The sequence below is a fragment of the Polypterus senegalus genome, chromosome 3 (genome assembly GCF_016835505.1).
Source record: "Polypterus senegalus isolate Bchr_013 chromosome 3, ASM1683550v1, whole genome shotgun sequence".
NCBI lineage: Eukaryota > Metazoa > Chordata > Cladistia > Polypteriformes > Polypteridae > Polypterus > Polypterus senegalus.
In genome coordinates, this window is record NC_053156.1 from 85,307,142 (window position 1) to 85,325,269 (window position 18,128).

Consider the following 18,128-nt stretch of genomic DNA (forward strand, 5'->3'; position numbering starts at 1 on the left):
ATTAGTAAAATAACATATGGGCACTTAAAATAAATTAATTAGGAACTTTGATCTGTGGAAAGATTTTAAAATGTATAACTATACTCACAATTTCATTATTTATTTTAATGTAAACATTTGTAAATGGCAACTGGCAGGTTATACAAAACATATCAACAATCAACTTAAATTCTTTGTCACTTTTTTGAGCTGCTCCCACATACAAAACTGTGGTATTTACAAAACCTGCAAACAAAAATCTAAGCATCAGCTTTACTCAAGTAACTCTATGGAAGTCAGAAATGTCTCCCTACCTAAATCCAGTCACTCTATGGGTGTACAGTAAATAAAAAAAAACAGAAAATGTTTTGAGTTATCTTCTACTATGAGAGAACCAGGTTATGGAAGATATAATCACAAAGAAGGCATCCATCTCTTGTAAATGATCAGAGAAAACTGACAACATAGCTGTTTCTATTTGAGTAACAATCATTAAAAATCTGTAATAAGCATATGCATGCTGGGAGTGCACCACCGCAAATGTGACATCACCACTATATAATATGCAGAAAGGATAGCTGGAATGCACTCCACAAAAACATGCAAACAAATGTAGATTTGCCAGCAGTGAAATCTTATTTATACATTTTAAATACTGCTCAAAACATTTTACTTATTTCTTTTGAACATTAAATACATTATTCAGAAATGCATTGTCTACATGTTGCTCAAGGTAATGTATATTATTTAGTCTACAGAATCTTTTAAATGTGAAATATGCTAATCTTTGTATTTGTTGGCTGCTCTACTACAAACATAAAGGCTTATCTCACAAGGAAACACCCAGAGCTGAATTTAGACAAGTATGTGTTTTGTACTATAATTGTGTAATCCCATTGTTACTATGAAAATTTCTGAGATAACTGAAATCCATTCCCACAACTGAAAAAGATTTAAGAGGGATGAATTGAGTCAGTTGTTTACTTAATAGATTAAAACATTTTGCCTATAGCAATAAGATTCCAATTTTAACCTAAGTCAAATGAAAAGGCAACAATAAATTTGATTTTATTCTGCAATATATTTTAATACTTTAACATTAAAAAATATTCAAAAATAATCTTTTGACCCAATACTGTATTATGAAATCCTCATTAAGTCATACACATGCTTACTTTTGACTTCTCTGCCTTGCTTTAAATTTTTATCTTGGTCTCTTTTTTGTATCAACTTAACCTTTTTTCTCAAAATTTTCCTATTATTTAACTTTTCAATTGTGTATATAGTTAAATAAATATATACATTTTAGTTTTAATGTGTTTAAATCACTGAATGTCCTGGGTTTATATCTTTAAAAGTTTCTCATTTGGAAGTTATTTCCAGCTTTATGAAATGTTGTTTGACTATGAATGACACTTATAGTTTTTCTGTATTTAAAATGGCTATATTGTCTATATAATAAATAATTGAAGCTTTTTAAATATTGTGAATACGATTATGAATCTATTTCTAATATCTTTTTATTTATTTTTTATGTTTTAATCAGATCATCCAAGTCTCATCCAGGACCAGTTGTCCACATAAGTGATAATCCAATGGATGAAGGAAAGGTAATTAAGTGTTTCTGTAACTTTCTGTTCTCTGACAAGAAAGTATTTACTTATTTAAAGTGTGAGTAAAGGCATTTTTTTTTTCCAACCCAAATGAAAACATTTTCTCCTCTATCATTTCATGCTTTTTCGTAACAACATTTCTTGTAAAAACCATTAGTGTGACTGAATGACACAGACTTTGTGCCAGTCATATCATATTGTGGCCATGCATAACAATTTTGAACAAACTGTAAAGGGCAAAGTTGGGGAATCCATTATGCATGCATGTCAACTTCTGAGCCCTGACTTCATGTCAGTCTAACAAGCATGCATTGCATGGTTATTCTTAGCAGTTATTCCTTTAATTATGGTAACCTTTGTGGGTTTACAATGAAAATAATGTCAAGAAGTCATAACTTTTTAAGACGGGAAATATGACTTTTTTTGATATAGGTGATTAGGTAAGTGTAGTCACTTTGTGACTAGATTTTTTTGTCCTGCAGGACATTATCCTTTTAAAACAGGGGTGCCCACACTTTTTTGGCTTGCGAGCTACTTTTAAAATGACCAGGTCAAAATGATCTACCTACATTAAAAATGTTCTCTCTCTCTCTCTCTCTCTCTCTCTATATATATATATATATATATATACATATATATATATATATACTGAGTATACTTTATACATAAAATATATGATGTTGTACCTTGCATAACTGAACAACTTTTTTGGCACAATAACAATTCAGTACATTTATGGTCACTACAGTGTTTGGATTTAATAATCTTCGTTTAGGAAAAGGCTGACAAGTAATAAATAAGTAGAGCTCTGTCTTTGCTTATGAATTCAACCGAGTGAAAAATGACGGCTGTCCGATTAACTGCGATTTTAGTTCCCTTTCTCTTTCTCAGATCGCTTTTCAGAAGGAAGTCAGTTTCGTAGTTTTTATGAACAGTTCCAAAGTGCCTTTCCACATTTTCCTTCTTTGGAATAGCAATGATCGATTGACAGATCAGACAAAAGCACTTTGATTGTGACATTGTGAGAAAATAAAATCCTCTTCCAATTTCATATCCAGCCCATACCCTCCCCAAACAATTTTTTTTTAAATCCCTTCTTTAGTCAATATAAATTGAAAGGCTAACTAGATCACAGCTGGAGTTTTGCAGTAGCTTGCACGTTTGATCATGTGTGTGGGATGACCAGTGTGTTAGAAGAAAAGTGATCTTAGACTGGCTGCCCTGTATGTCAATCAAGTGGCAAATGCCATAAGGAGGATATATGATAGACTAATGTTTAAAAAAAAATTTTTTGGAATGCAACGCAATCTACCTGCACCACATTTGCGATCTACCGGTTGAACGCGATCGACCTGTTTTAAAACATTTATTGGCATACACATGCTTAGCACAAAATACATATTCACAATGAAATAAAATGGAAAATATCAACAACAACAACCCACTTGGCAGCTGTTCCTTCTTCCTGATAACTTAGTAAGAAGACTGATTTAGATGTCTAGTGGTCAGAAGTTGGTTCCATCTAGTTTACAAGCTTTGACTAGTTGACTCACAGCATGGTTCTTTGATAGTAGAAGATAATTACAAATTGCAAATGTCTGTATACTCCTTTACAGAATGCTAAACATGTGCTTCTATGCCTGTTGCATCTATTTATTGATGAATATGTACAGGAGGTGATTAATATATTTGTACTACTTTAATAATAAAATGTTTACAGAATTAATAAATGTTGATTTTGTATGGGTTGCAAGGCGGGATTTAACCCTGACCATCCTCCTGTTAATCACCAGTTAAACACATACACACAGAGGTCAATTTAGAGTCAGCAATTAACCTAATCTGTGCATCTTTGCAGATGTGGGTGAAAACAGGGAGGCACAGGGAAGCCAACCCAGCTCCATGTAGACGACAGTGTGCATGGAATTCAAACCAGGGAATTTTTATCTATGGTAACAGTGACTATGCACAGAACTTCAACCCAGAATTTTGGATCTGTGAGGCAGCAGCACTAACCACTACTACCTGAAAGAAACTCTTTCAGAAGTATGTAGTTGACCATACTTCAGAATGAGTATATTTTAATATTTGCTGGTACTTAAAGCATTCATGACAAGCTACGGGTATAATGGTTATTACCCTTCTGATTTTATTTAAAGGGATCTAGTGGACTAGTTTAAGGTGTAACTGAAAAAGCAATCTGTCTATCAGGGTCAGGAGAGAAATGGGTACCATGATGTTACACGTCCTATAGTGAGAATAAGTGAAAGAAATTCACTTAAAGGTTCAAGGTTTCGTATATAAAGTATATGCTTCATGTGACAATCCTGTGTCTAATTCCTATGTCCCTCCCCCAACCCCCCGAATAAAAGTATCTCATGATCATTTCTGTTTGGATATTTTAATTTTCTATTAGTCCATAAATATGTGTTTTGTAAACTCACAAGCCCTCCATTTGTGCAGTATATTTTGTTTCACCTCACATTGTTTACCTTTTATTTCTAAACAGCTCCTACCAGTTTGTATTTAAAATGTGTGAAATTATTTATAACAAATACTGCATCTTATAGTTAATATACAAAAGGTGCACTTGCATCTTCCTTACCAATAATAAAGAAATAAAAGTGGCTTGCAGAGGAAATTTAATGATAGTCTAATCACTGGCTCTCAAGCTTTTAATGAGGCATTTGTTAAGCTATATGCCTCTTGATAAATCTTAATGTTCTTGACCTGTGGCATTCCATATTAAAGGCCAGCATAAATGTGATGTATGCATCACCACAAAACAGTGTATATGAAGGATTGAGTGTCACTGATTAAAATGAATAGACATGTAGTTTACATTGAACTATGTTGTCTGAATTTGGACAATGTTGCCCAAGCACCATTTTATTCTCTCTCTTTTTGTGAGATATATTGCAGACACTAATTAGCTGTATTCAGTCTGCCCAATTTAGGAGTGGATGTATTGCATTCACTGAAAATGTTGCCAGATTTTGTGAACCAATAGATGTTTTCTCCTTATCTATTCCCAACCATAATTATCAAAGAAGCCCAAACAAATAAACTATGTAGTATATACAGGTACTGTATATGAAACTTTTTATAACATATAGTTGGTTTACATGTACGTTTAGTTTTTCTTGTACAGAATTCTATAGTGGAAACACCAGCAATAATCTATATAGGAACTGATATTTTGAAAATATCCTTCACACTTTATCCCATTTTTTTAACCTTTATTAAGTGAGTTTAAAAAACGAATGAATGCATGGATAGATTTTCCATTATCAACTTAATTTGTATTTAACATTTTTACAGATGCTAGGAGCATTGGTCTTATTTTAAAATAAAATGTTAAAAACACAGGCTCTGCACCATGCTGCAGCCTTCACAGAGGCTTTCTCTTTTCAAAATTTGTTTAGAACTATTATTAGAATTATTTATAGTTTTAATGTAATTAATTAATGTTATTAATTAGTCATTTTAAGATTTGGCCTCTGGCTTGGTACCGTACAGTTTTGAATGAATTTTTAAACTAAGCTGAAGTGATGCTGCTGTCAATGCAGACTCGTGCACCAGTCTGCCTCAACTGCCTCTCAGACAGGCTACAAACCAGAAATGTCACACGGTGAGCGTAGAAGATCTGGATGCTATGTACGTCAGTAAGATCAGAGAATATGAAAGAATCTTTTAAAAAAAAATGTAAAGTGGGATTTTTTTAAACATTCACGTATTCACTCGGTAGCACTGCAGTCACTGCCGCCTAAACAGCCCTGCCATTATACCCTGTCAGAAAAACTGCTTATCTGTAAATGTAAAAGGGCAACAGTGAAAATATCTGGAGCAATGACAAAATGTTTCAAGCTCATCTGGAAATGAAAGAGGAGAAGATCCGGAACAAGGATTATATTAAGCGAGCGCGGGCACAGTGATATTTGAATGCAGTGTAGAACCGCCTTACACCTCTTATTTTCAGATGCTGTTTTAATGCTGGATTGGTTTCATCAGACAGAGTGGGAAAAGCAGGAGGAAGACTGGAGTTTTTTTGTGAATGTGCAGGATGATAAAGGGAGAGCATTCTAATTAAAACTATGTGATCTAGGCATTGAATGGAAGGCTGAATTCACCCATGTCACTGCCCAGGAATAGTAAGTGATCTCATTCTGGCTGACTCAGCAACATAAATGATTTCCTGTGCCAATGTCTTTTTGATGAATCATTGTTAATGCTGGTGACCTCAAACAAGGAATCAAGACCTGTTAGGCCAGTTCATTTTGTGGGTACTGCTCTATCCAAATATTAATGACTTTAAATATAGACCTGTGGCACAATCCAAGGTGGACTGACCTCATCTTATTTCCACCTACAAGTCTGTATTGACAGTAGCAGCTCTTTGTTATCCAAGTCAGAATTTTCCGTGTGTGTTTGGTGGGGGGTTCATACTGCTGATATTTTTATCTTATTTATTTATTTGAGCTTCTATAAAATTTTCCTCTGGGGACAAATAAATATAATATGCAATATAAAGATTGTTATGGATAGGCAGATATTTACAAAAGGTATATTTTCCCTTTTTTTATTCTACAGTACATTCTACATTATTTCTGACCAGTGCACCTTTCTGTATTGTTTTATTAATTGTGTGTCTATAATCTTATATAGATCAAGCCATTGATAAATAAGACTTAGAATTGTACACATTTACTCTTTGTTTTAACAAAAATAGCCTTAAAAATAATTTTTGAAATTGAAATCGCTACCATTTTTTGCTCTCATACTTTTTGTCCTGTTCATTACTAAGTATGATTTCTATTAACTTTGTATGTTGTTTTCAGTTGGTTGGTAGGCTATTGATTTTTATATTGAAAATTCTAAGTATTCGGTTTCTAATTTCTTTCTGTTTATAGCTCCTCATTGGATTTGAGTCAGGAACAGTAGTATTGTGGGACCTCAAGTCAAAGAAGGCAGACTATAGATATAATTATGATGAGGTAAGTAAATTCTCTGATGTATTTTACTTGGAATTTTTAGTGAAAAAAGGATTCAGTTTTGTACAGTTCTTCACTGTGCTTGTCAGAACATAATAAATGCTTTTTTAGTGAAGTCCTATTGAAATTGTTAAAGAAAAGTTTCAGCAGAGTTTAATGGCAGAGTTGTATCTCACCATTTGAAGGACAGTGAATGCTATGATAAGTTTATTATATGCATGCATTTTTAACTAATCAGTGTAGCACACATAACTTTGCAATGTATCACAGCGGCAGGCTTGCTTAAAACACTCTAAAGCATAGCAGTATCCATGAATTTAATTATCTGTTAGTTTCATAATATGCTTAATTTAGTCATTGCGCCATCGGGTAGGAGCATATCATGCCAAGATCGGGCACAAAACTGTACTCAGCCCTGTGTGGGACACTGGGCTGTCACAGGACATACTGTATTCAGTAACATATTAACCAGGGCCAATTATGCACTTTCAGCCTTTTAAGTATTTATAGCTTTAGAATATGTGAGGAAAACAGGTATACTTGGATAAAATCCCCATTCAAAAATGTGCAGAATATGCAGACTTCAAGCAGACAGTTATAAAGCCAAGATTGGATTATGGTCTCCTCAAGCCGCAAGGTAGCAGTACATGTAGTAAAACAGAAGCCTGTTTGAATTTATACATATTAATGCTCTGTATTTTGTGCCAATTTACTAAAAAAGTCCTTATTGTGTTGAAGTAGAATATTATTTATTGTGTTTATTAGCTGTAGAGCCATCTTGCTTGGTAATAAAAATTTATTTTGTAATAATTTCTCCATTACATATACAGTACACATATAAACATAATATCAATCATAATAAGTCTTAAATTTACAGCTGAAAATATAGCTTTATTTAGTGTAAAGATTATTATAAAAATAATTTTTAAAAAGTGGCAAAACGATAAGAATGAAGAGAAACACTCTACACAATTGGAGAAAAGGCACAAAACCATGTATATGAAATCTTAACACTGCTGCTTAAAGCTAAATATCCCCTTGGGACACAAACACGTTCACAGATGGACAGTCTACAGGTCTGTGGCATGGATGAGAGCGGCCCGCAAGCTTCTCATACAAATGTGTAATATTTCAGCTCTAATCAGGTGTTCCTAAGAAGATAATGCTGCAGTTGGCTGGTGTAAGTGTAATAAGTTGGCACTACAGTTTCATCCAAAAAATAATTAAACAAACCAAGCTTTTACAGTCTGTAGTGCAGCGTGTATATTTTTACCTGCTATCTTGCTTTTGTATTATGTGTGCTTTTTTAAAGAGTAATGGATTGTGCATGGCTGATTTTATCAGTGATAGATTTGACTGGCAATGACACTCCTAAAGATGGAACTTCGGGTGTATGTGCAAGTCTGTACAACATGCAAAATCAGTATAAAGAGCTCCATTTTCAAATATAAAAGAATAGAGTTAGGAGAACAGTTTTCTGGTAACACATTGATCAAAACAGCATATTCCTGAACTTCAACCAATGTATTTGGTCATACAAGGAGTAAAATGCACATACTTGAAGTGACATCCTGACTTTGCCTTGGAATCATTCATCACAAAGTCAGAAGAAAAAGGTGGTTATAGCTTTTCAGGTAACCTCTTTTCAGTTTTGGTATGACACTGTTAGTTAATATTTTTCTCTACTCTTCAAAGTTCGCAATTAGTATATTTCTCTATACCTCAAAGTTTACAATGATCTGTGCCAACTCCAACAAGCAAAACCTTCTAATTTTCTAAATTTTAAAATTCAGTATTCAGGCAGAAGTGAGCACTGCACTAGACATGAACCTCAGGTTATCATGATTTGCTGTGAATTTGCATCTCCATTTCAGGATCTTTTGCAAATTTTTCTTCTAGTTTTGCTGTTTATGTGCAAAATGCCCCAGAAGTCTATGAACTCTAGCGCAATTGTGAACTTAAAAATAAGTTTAACAAAGTTTCTTTGCTTAATTTCTACGGACTGTACATTGCTCAGGATTTGTTACAGAAGGCTTTGTAAGCTTGCTCTGCAAATGGTATAAATATTTGGTAGCACAATGAGCAATTATTTTCACAAATGAAAATAACTAAAAGCAAATATAGACACATACAGTACAGTACTAACAGATACAAATCTTTACATTTTTGTGATGAGCAGTATCTCACTTTATAATTAATAGTTTGCAGAGAACCAAGCAGTGTTTATGTTTAGTCATAGCGAAATCAGTTTACTGAATTTACAAAACTGCTTTCTTATTGGTGTTTTTAAGCATTGCTTATAAAAAATATTTTTTCTTGGAGCAACAATTTTTCAAGTTAATTTTTGTCATTAACACAAGTGTTTGATTACCTGGGTACATAGTCACACCTTGGTTTTAGATGTGGCCAGTTATGTGAGTCATTATTGACAATTTGCTCTCATGCATATTCGGACTCCTTGCTATAGTGTAGTGTGTTTGTAGTTCAAACCTGAAAAGAGACCAGAACACTTTTAAAGGGTCAACACCCTATGTAATGGCTTCTGGATGTTCCCAGCATATTTTGGAAAGCCTTGGCAAAGTGAGCTGTGATATCTTTTGTCATATTTGTGTTATAGATTCAACATCCACTACACTGAAAAAAATCAAACCACTTTTCCTTGAAAGTGATTAAAACTGTTATGTATTAAGAATTTGATAGGCTGGCTTTAGCACATTGTGCATTATTCAGGAGAAGTAAGGGTTGGTAGGTAATTTATAACTATGATGATGGCATCTGTTTCATGGAATAGGTTTTTATGTAATAAAATGAGCTCCTTTCTTGCAGTCTATTGCCTCTGGGATTATAACTAAAAAACACTGTGGTTGCCTGATAGGCCGCTTTCATTGCCAAAAACTGTCAGCCTCTCCTGTCATCAGTTCAACAGTTTGTTTTCATATCAAAATGATGGGCAGGTCTGTCTCTTAACATGATTCCTTCGAGCAGATTTTTTGTAGATGTCAAAAGAAAGGGGGCATTTCTTTGTACATTTCAAATAATGTTTCATAAACTAGACATTCTTACAAAGATGATCAATGTCTTTTACCATAATAAAAAATCTTTTAACATTTTTTCCTTGCTAAAAATTTGCCTTAACTACCCACTGAATTTACTTTTAGCCAGAGATTTTACTTAATTACTCTGTTGTTGAAAGCTGTTTTATATTTTTATTGTGTACGTTGATATGTATCTGTACATAACATGATGGTTTTTTGTGAAATGTTTTTTTCTTTCCTCAGACACATTTTTCAGTTGCACTGTTCTTTAGGTTATTTCATGAAGAGGTAAATTATGAATTATTCTAGTTTAATGATTTTATTGTACAAACTGCATTTTTGATACAGACATTGCAGCTAATTTTATTTATACACTGTGAAATTCATTAAACTTCATTCTGAGAGAGCAATATCTGGCCTTTACTTAGACATTTTGAACAGTGATGTTAATTATAAAATGATAAAGATATGGTTACTTATTTCAAAATAGTTAAACTGAAGAAAAAAAGACTATTTTGTTTACAACATTCATCAGTAAAAATATACAAATCACCAATTGACATTTCACAAACATTTTTTTGTTTAACACATTCTGTCTGGTTTTTTTTTTTTTATTATGTTTAGGAACTTGTTCTGAAACTGATGCAGTATGTCAATGTATAAAATTCAATATGCATTTTTGGTAAAAACATTACCATCCGCAAATTATTTCATTGTAATTTATGTACAAAGCATGATTTCTTCTCCAGATGTATATTTGCAGAACACTGAGTGAAGATGATAAAATCACTGGCAATTATATCAAAGTAGCAGAAAATGGCCAAAAATAAAACACTGTTAAAATCAAATTACAAACTACATCCTCTCCAGTTACAACTGATAACAAGGTTAAAAGACTGATTTTTTTTTTATACTAGATTTAGAATTCCCAAACTTTGGCTGATCCAATGGTCAATGATATCCATCACCAATTGGCTCCACACATTTGCAGAAATTTCACCCATCTAATTTTTTTTCTTTTGTTTAAATAAATCTTGCATGCCTTACAAGACAGCTTAGCAAGAAATAGCTTTAGTTGAGGAGAGGCTGCCTGATTTGTGCATTTCACACAAAGTTTGAATTGGAAAAACACAGGTATATTTGTAGCACCATGCTGCTGCGGTGCTCACAGACTCTCCAAGTGCTTGAAGTGAGCTTGTACCCAACGGCACTCAAAGCTTCAAGGAGAGTATACCCCCTTTTGATTTCATATACTAATATACACACGCTGCGACTTCCAAGGTGAACCCGTTTGTCCCATTATATGTAACTAATAACAAATTTGGGGGAGGAAACAGAACTCGCAGACTAAACAGAGTACTGCATCTAATTTGGTTCCACTTCAGGCACTGCTTGCAAGCAAATACAATAGTGTATTGTCTTGGCTGTGTAGTGAGATATCTATAAACTTAAGAGGCTGACTCCACATTTGTTTCTGGCATTAGCCAATACGAAATTATACAGACAACAGACTTTAAACTTTTCTAATTAAATCCAGTGAAAGAAACTGAGGGCGCTGAGTTCATCGTGCTCACCACAAATAATACATTTTCACAGGAGAGGACCCCACATAGCTCTCTATGCAAAAAGACAAAAGTGTTAAAAATGGAGTCTACTGTGGAAAATAGAGGGCGTCAGCAAGTTAAAAAGAGTTCTTGTCACAATAAAGAGACTGCATTCCCTGGGACCAAATGAAACACCAGATCAGCAGTCAGGGCATTCTCCATGGCCATAACATTGGAGAAGTGGCAGTTGGGTAATGTTCCCTCTAAGCTGAACAAGCGAGTGATCACTCATACGATTTAGGAGCATTACTCACAGATTTTACATGGTTATTAACAAAAGGATCTGACTTTAAATTAAAATATCAAGAATTAAATAAAAATTGTTTAAACAATATCAAAAACTGACCTGATGTAAATGAATTTAAAACAAAATTGTGCTATATAAAACAGTCTGTTGTTTCTTTGTAACTTCCACTGTTGATTTGTGGTCACTTTAACCATGTCTAAGAGAAAAACTGAATGGAGTTTACGTAGTACATCAAAGAAATCTTGTTTAGGGTTTAGAATTGAATGATGGACATCAGGGAAAGCGACTTGAAAGTTGACCGTCTCAATTTAAACTAGAAATCTCATCATGACTCGGCCCAAAAAATTATTAAAAATCAGTCAAAATATGCCACCTGACAATATACATATTGTGACAGATAGAGGGCGCTATTTTCCTCTTGAACCCTCAGACTATACGCCAGACACCAGGTAAAAGTCCAATAGTTGACTTTATTATAATTATTCAGTGCACAAAGCACCCTCCTCTCCACAATACTCATAAATAATCAATGTTAAATACAATAATCACAATCCACCACTCCCAGACGCATTGCCACCCTTCCACCTAGCTCAGCTCAATGCTCTGGTGTTTCTCAGAGTCCTTTATAGTCCATGACCTGGAAGTGTTTCGAACCTTCAGTCCATGTGACCTCATATCACTTCCGGGTCAGATAAAAAGTCCTCTTCTTCATCCCGGAAGTACGTCACTTCCGCTTTCGCTTTGCCTATGACGTATTTCCGGGTTATAGGGCACATATGACTCTCTGGGCCTCCCTGCAGCATCCTCTGTTGGCCCCTGTGGTATCCAGCAGGGCTGTAGAGGAAAACACCATTGTCCATGATTCCCTGCTGGTATCCAGGGCACCTCCATGCTGCAGGGAGAGCTCCATCTGGCGGCCTGGGGGTATTGGCCGTGATGACAAGCTGGCCATAGACCACAATATGTACTCCAAAATATTTAAATCAGATTTGCATTTATTTAAGCAATATCTTAAATATGGAACATTCTAGTCTTACTTTGTGTTATATTTATAACTAGCAAAATACCTGCGCTTCGCAGCGGAGAAGTAGTGTGTTAAAGAAGTTATGAAAAAGAAAAGGAAACATTTTAAAAATAACGTAACATGATTGTCAATGTAATTGTTTTGTCACTGTTATGAGTGTTGCTGTCATATATATACATACATACATACACAGTGGTGTGAAAAACTATTTGCCCCCTTTCTGATTTCTTATTCTTTTGCATGTTTGTCACACAAAATGTTTCTGATCATCAAACACATTTAACCATTAGTCAAATATAACACAAGTAAACACAAAATGCAGTTTTTAAATGATGGTTTTTATTATTTAGGGAGAAAAAAAAATCCAAACCTACATGGCCCTGTGTGAAAAGTAATTGCCCCCTGAACCTAATAACTGGTTGGGCCACCCTTAGCAGCAATAACTGCAATCAAGCGCCATGATAACTTGCAATGAGTCTTTACAGCTCTGGAGGAATTTTGGCCCACTCATCTTTGCAGAATTGTTGTAATTCAGCTTTATTTGAGGGTTTTCTAGCATGAACCGCCTTTTTAAGGTCATGCCATAGCATCTCAATTGGATTCAGGTCAGGACTTTGACTAGGCCACTCCAAAGTCTTCATTTTGTTTTTCTTCAGCCATTCAGAGGTGGATTTGCTGGTGTGTTTTGGGTCATTGTCCTGTTGCAGCACCCAAGATCACTTCAGCTTGAGTTGACGAACAGATGGCGGACATTCTCCTTCAGGATTTTTTGGTAGACAGTAGAATTCATGGTTCCATCTATCACAGCAAGCCTTCCAGGTCCTGAAGCAGCAAAACAACCCCAGACCATCACACTACCACCACCACATTTTACTGTTGGTATGATGTACTTTTTCTGAAATGCTGTGTTCCTTTTACGCCAGATGTAACGGGACATTTGCCTTCCAAAAAGTTCAACTTTTGTCTCATCAGTCCACAAGGTATTTTACCAAAAGTCTTGGCAATCATTGAGATGTTTCTTAGCAAAATTGAGACGAGCCCTAATGTTCTTTTGCTTAACAGTGGTTTGCGCCTTGGAAATCTCCATGCAGGCCGTTTTTGCCCAGTCTCTTTCTTATGGTGGAGTCGTGAACACTGACCTTAATTGAGGCAAGTGAGGCCTGCAGTTCTTTAGACGTTGTCCTGGGGTCTTTGTGACCTCTCGGATGAGTCGCCTCTGCGCTCTTGGGGTAATTTATGTCGGCCGGCCACTCCTGGGAAGGTTCACCACTGTTCCATGTTTTTGCCATTTGTGGATAATGGCTCTCACTGTGGTTCGCTGGAGTCCCAAAGCTTTAGAAATGGCTTTATAACCTTTACCAGACTGATAGATCTCAATTACTTCTGTTCTCATTTGTTCCTGAATTTCTTTGGATCTTGGCATGATGTCTAGCTTTTGAGGTGCTTTTAGTCTACTTCTCTGTGTCAGGCAGCTCCTATTTAAGTGATTTCTTAATTGAAACAGGTGTGGCAGTAATCAGGCCTGGGGGTGGCTATGGAAATTGAACTCAGGTGTGATACACCACAGTTAGGTTATTTTTAACAAGGGGCAATTACTTTTTCACACAGGTCCATGTAGGTTTGGATTTTTTTTCTCCCTAAATAATAAAAACCATCATTTAAAAACTGCATTTTGTGTTTACTTGTGTTATATTTGACTAATGGTTAAATGTGTTTGATGATCAGAAACATTTTGTGTGACAAACATGCAAAAGAATAAGAAATCAGGAAGGGGGCAAATAGTTTTTCACACCACTGTATAATACTGATTTACTAGAAATCCATTTCCTCAGTTTCAAATAAAAGTTTATTTTCAGATGAACTGAGAAACTGTGTGTTCTTATTTAGGTGTACTATAGAAGATTGACACACATATTGATTTGCTTTAATCTTTAACTTTAGGCAAACACATGACCAATAATATAATGCAGTTTATTGCAAAATTGAATTACAATTCTTAATATTTTAAAACTATCATATGGTTATCTGGCAAGTTCCACTCCATAACTACAAACTTTATAGACAGCTTCAATTATTTAATAAATGAAAAAAATTTTTGTTTTATCATTGACTTGTACTAAAAATGTTACTATTTAATCTTGAATTGTAATGTTGTAACACATTACTTTAAATCTACTACCCAGTTACATTAAATAAGGTTTTAAGGTATTTTATTTAGTCATGTTTTACACAAGAAAACATGAAATTTGCCTTCTCAGTTGCATCTAATAACAGAAAGAAATAAAACAAACAATTAGAGACAAGACAGTAAGGTAAGGCAGTTTGACTTACACAAAAATGGTTACAGGATGTATATCAAACCTCTGCTATATTTTTCTGATATTCCTTATTCAAAAGTTACATGGTACTAGGAAGAAAACATTTTTTGAGCGATTTTTGAGGGTTTTCAAAGAGACTATCCTTCCTGATTTACATAAAATGGATATCTGTCATCAGTTAAGATGATTTTCAGTTTCTTTAGTGTTGACCTCTAACACACACTTACCCAATCATCTACATCGGCCCCAATAACTTTACCTGCATGCTTAGTTACCTGTTGGAGCTTTTTTTTTAATTTTGGTTTGTCAGATTACTAAACCAGGCAATGAAACTGAAAGTGATAATCGACTGGATCGTACTGCGATAAAATCACAATATGATGGCCTTGTCTACTTATATAGTTTGAGTTTATGGAGGAGAAGTAAGCTCTGATTGTATTTAGAGTTTCTTTTTGTATTTGTATTTCAGTTAAGATTGTTAACTAGGTTAGTTCCTAAATACTTATATTCTCTACCTGTTCACCATGACCAACAATGGGTAAACATACAGATTTCTGTCTGTTAAAATCATATATGATTTTTTCACATTCAGAGCAAGATAGTTCTAATTATACCAGTTTACCAAACAGTCCACTTGACTTAGACAGTGACTTTCTTCATCATGAGATGTGTGGTCTATGAGCATGGTGTCATCAGCATATTTGACAATGGAGCAATAGTCCTTGTTTTGTCTCAGGTCACTTGTGAACAATGTAAATAATAGTGGTGTCTCCTACGGGCCTTGATTGAATGAATAACTTTTGAAAAAGTGTTCTGCACTTTTACTGTCCGAGAGTGATTTCAAAAAAAGTCCTGAACCCATAATGTGATAAATAAGTTAACATTTATACTATTCAGTTTCCCAATCAGTATGTGACACTGAAGAAAAACTCCAAAAATAATGCGCTGGCATATGATCAAGAAAGGTTTAGATTTGATGTAAGATAACACACAAATCATCTTTAATATTTCTGTTGCACAATAAGTAAATTGTTTGTTATCTTGAAAAGGCTGCCTCTGTCATTAAAATGTTCAATGCATTTCAAAGGAATAGAGGTGAGTGCCACTGGTCTACAGTCATTCAAACAAATTGGCCCGGACACCTCAGGAAAAGAACTGTCCAACGTGCAGTGGTGGGGCACCTTTTATATTGTGGCATTCAGATTAAAAAGCCAGTCAACACCTGTGCATTCACTTGGAAAAGCATGATCATCTTAGTATCAAGTCTGAGTCTGCACAGTCTGTATACTTTTTTTTTTCTTTTATACTGTAGATCCAACAATATTTTAATAAAGGTGTTCTGAATATTTCCAACTACATCTCATTGTTTTATGCAAGATGGAGACGAATTGCAAGGCATTGTGTATTGATTTGACATGAGACTTGTTAAAGTGGGAATTTTAAAGTATTGTATTAAAAGTAATATCAAAATTTGATTTTTATTTAATGATAAGGTATTGGCACGAAACAACAGTTAGGGAGCTCAGGTTCAAGTGTAGATGCAAAATGATACTTTATATTATTGGAGAGAAGCATTTGGAAAAACTACTCTGAGAACACTTGTATATCAAAGTGCAGAACAGTGGGATAAAAAATAAATTTTGAAAGGGTCTGGCTGTAAGTTTTAGCAGTGAAGATAACAAGCTGATTATTCAAAATTATGAAAAGGGCCATTGTAGAAGTAGAATGCAAAAACAGATCTGTAAAATACTTCAACTTACAATTGCTGAGTAACTCATTGACAAAATTAATGTGGGTCAAAGAAACAACCGTTTATTTACAATCAAATATCAGCTTTAGCATTTGAATAACAACTTTTTAAAATAAATTTGAATTATACTTGAATAGCGATGTTTGATCTGACCTCCCTAGTATGCAGGAAATAATTGAAATCCTACTTTTTTTCTGCAGTGCACAAAGTTTGATACCACCAGATTCTTCTGTATTAATCCCTAAATACCTGTTTCTACTCCTGTGAAATAATGTCACCTTTTTTTCTTGTTTGGCAAAGACCTTGGAATTTAATTGCCCAACAGATACACAATTCTTCACAGTTGTATTTAAGATGAAAAGCAGGTATTCAGGCTTTTGGCAGGTGTTAGTTCAGCTTGATACCTTTTTCCTATTTGTATAAATGTACTTGTCAACTGTAAAGTGTTTCTTATAGAAACATTCAGTTCTTTTCATTTGCTAAATGTTTAGTTTAAAGATCTCATCACTCATTTAGACTGCACATTTTGAAGATTTAAGTTAAGGTTCTATTTACTTGGAATAATAATTGTATTTATTTCATAACCAAGTTTCTGCAAATTACAGCTCTTTTTTTAGTAGCTGTATTACTTTAAAACCCGTCACATATAGGTGATTTTTCTAGACGTTACAATTTATTTGACACGTTAATTCTCCTTCTGGGTTTACAGTAAATATATTTTGTCCATATACCTTAAAGGGATATTGTTTGTTCATTTCCTTTGTATTCTTAAGCAATGCAGATTATTTTTAGCAAATAGGAAAGACTTTTATTATGGTCATTTCAGTGAATTGTTCTTTCAATATGGCTAAAGTTAAATGGGCTCCATGAAAAAGTCAGTTTCTTAATATAATAGAACTGCCACTCTCAACATTGTATTAAAATATATGGAGGATTAGGGCAGTGCAGTTTTTCTGATTAAATCATTTAATTTGAATTAATGTTTTTAAAGCATTGATTTTTTTAAGCAATTGGTACAGACAAACACTTTAAATTGATCAGCAAGTCATGTGTATACAGTCAAAACATAGTAATGCAAAGAATATGACAAGTGGTACTTAAATTACAAGTGAGCAAGTTACAGTGTCTGTTGTCTGGATTTGATTTGGAAGTATTAATTGTGGATTATGAGCATAATAGGATAATTATGGTGGCTCCGTGGCTAAGGATCTGGACTGGTATCTGGAAGGTTGCCGTTTCAGATCCTATTACTGACAAAAGGGATCCTGCTCAATTGAACCCTTGAGCAAGACCCTTAAGCTAAAAATTGCTGTAGTAGTGCTGTACAATGGGTGACCCTGCGCTTTGACCGCCAAAGGTCATGTGAAAAAAAAGATAATTTCCCCTCAGGGTTTTACAAAGTATATTAAAATCAAAAAAAAAAACAAAAAAGAAAGATCATATCACAAACAAACTAAAGTACAAAAAGTAATAGCAGTTAAAACTGGCAGTACATCCAGTTTATTTCAGCACTTAAAATGGAGAGAACAGATTGGAACCAGTGTGAAAAAGCATGGGATGAAAGTAA

At 34.3% G+C, this 18,128-nt stretch overlaps 1 protein-coding gene across 11 annotated transcripts in view; it reads left to right on the forward strand.

Annotated features, from left to right (window-relative positions):
- LOC120525337 (syntaxin-binding protein 5) overlaps positions 1–18,128 on the forward strand; it is a 637,028-nt gene that overhangs the window by 382,846 nt on the left and 236,054 nt on the right. For all 11 annotated transcript variants that reach the window (XM_039747537.1, XM_039747542.1, XM_039747540.1 and 8 more), the window contains exons 6-7: positions 1,526–1,589; positions 6,503–6,586. In XM_039747537.1, coding sequence (XP_039603471.1) covers positions 1,526–1,589; positions 6,503–6,586 — 148 coding nt within the window. The remainder of the gene's footprint in view (positions 1–1,525; positions 1,590–6,502; positions 6,587–18,128) is intronic.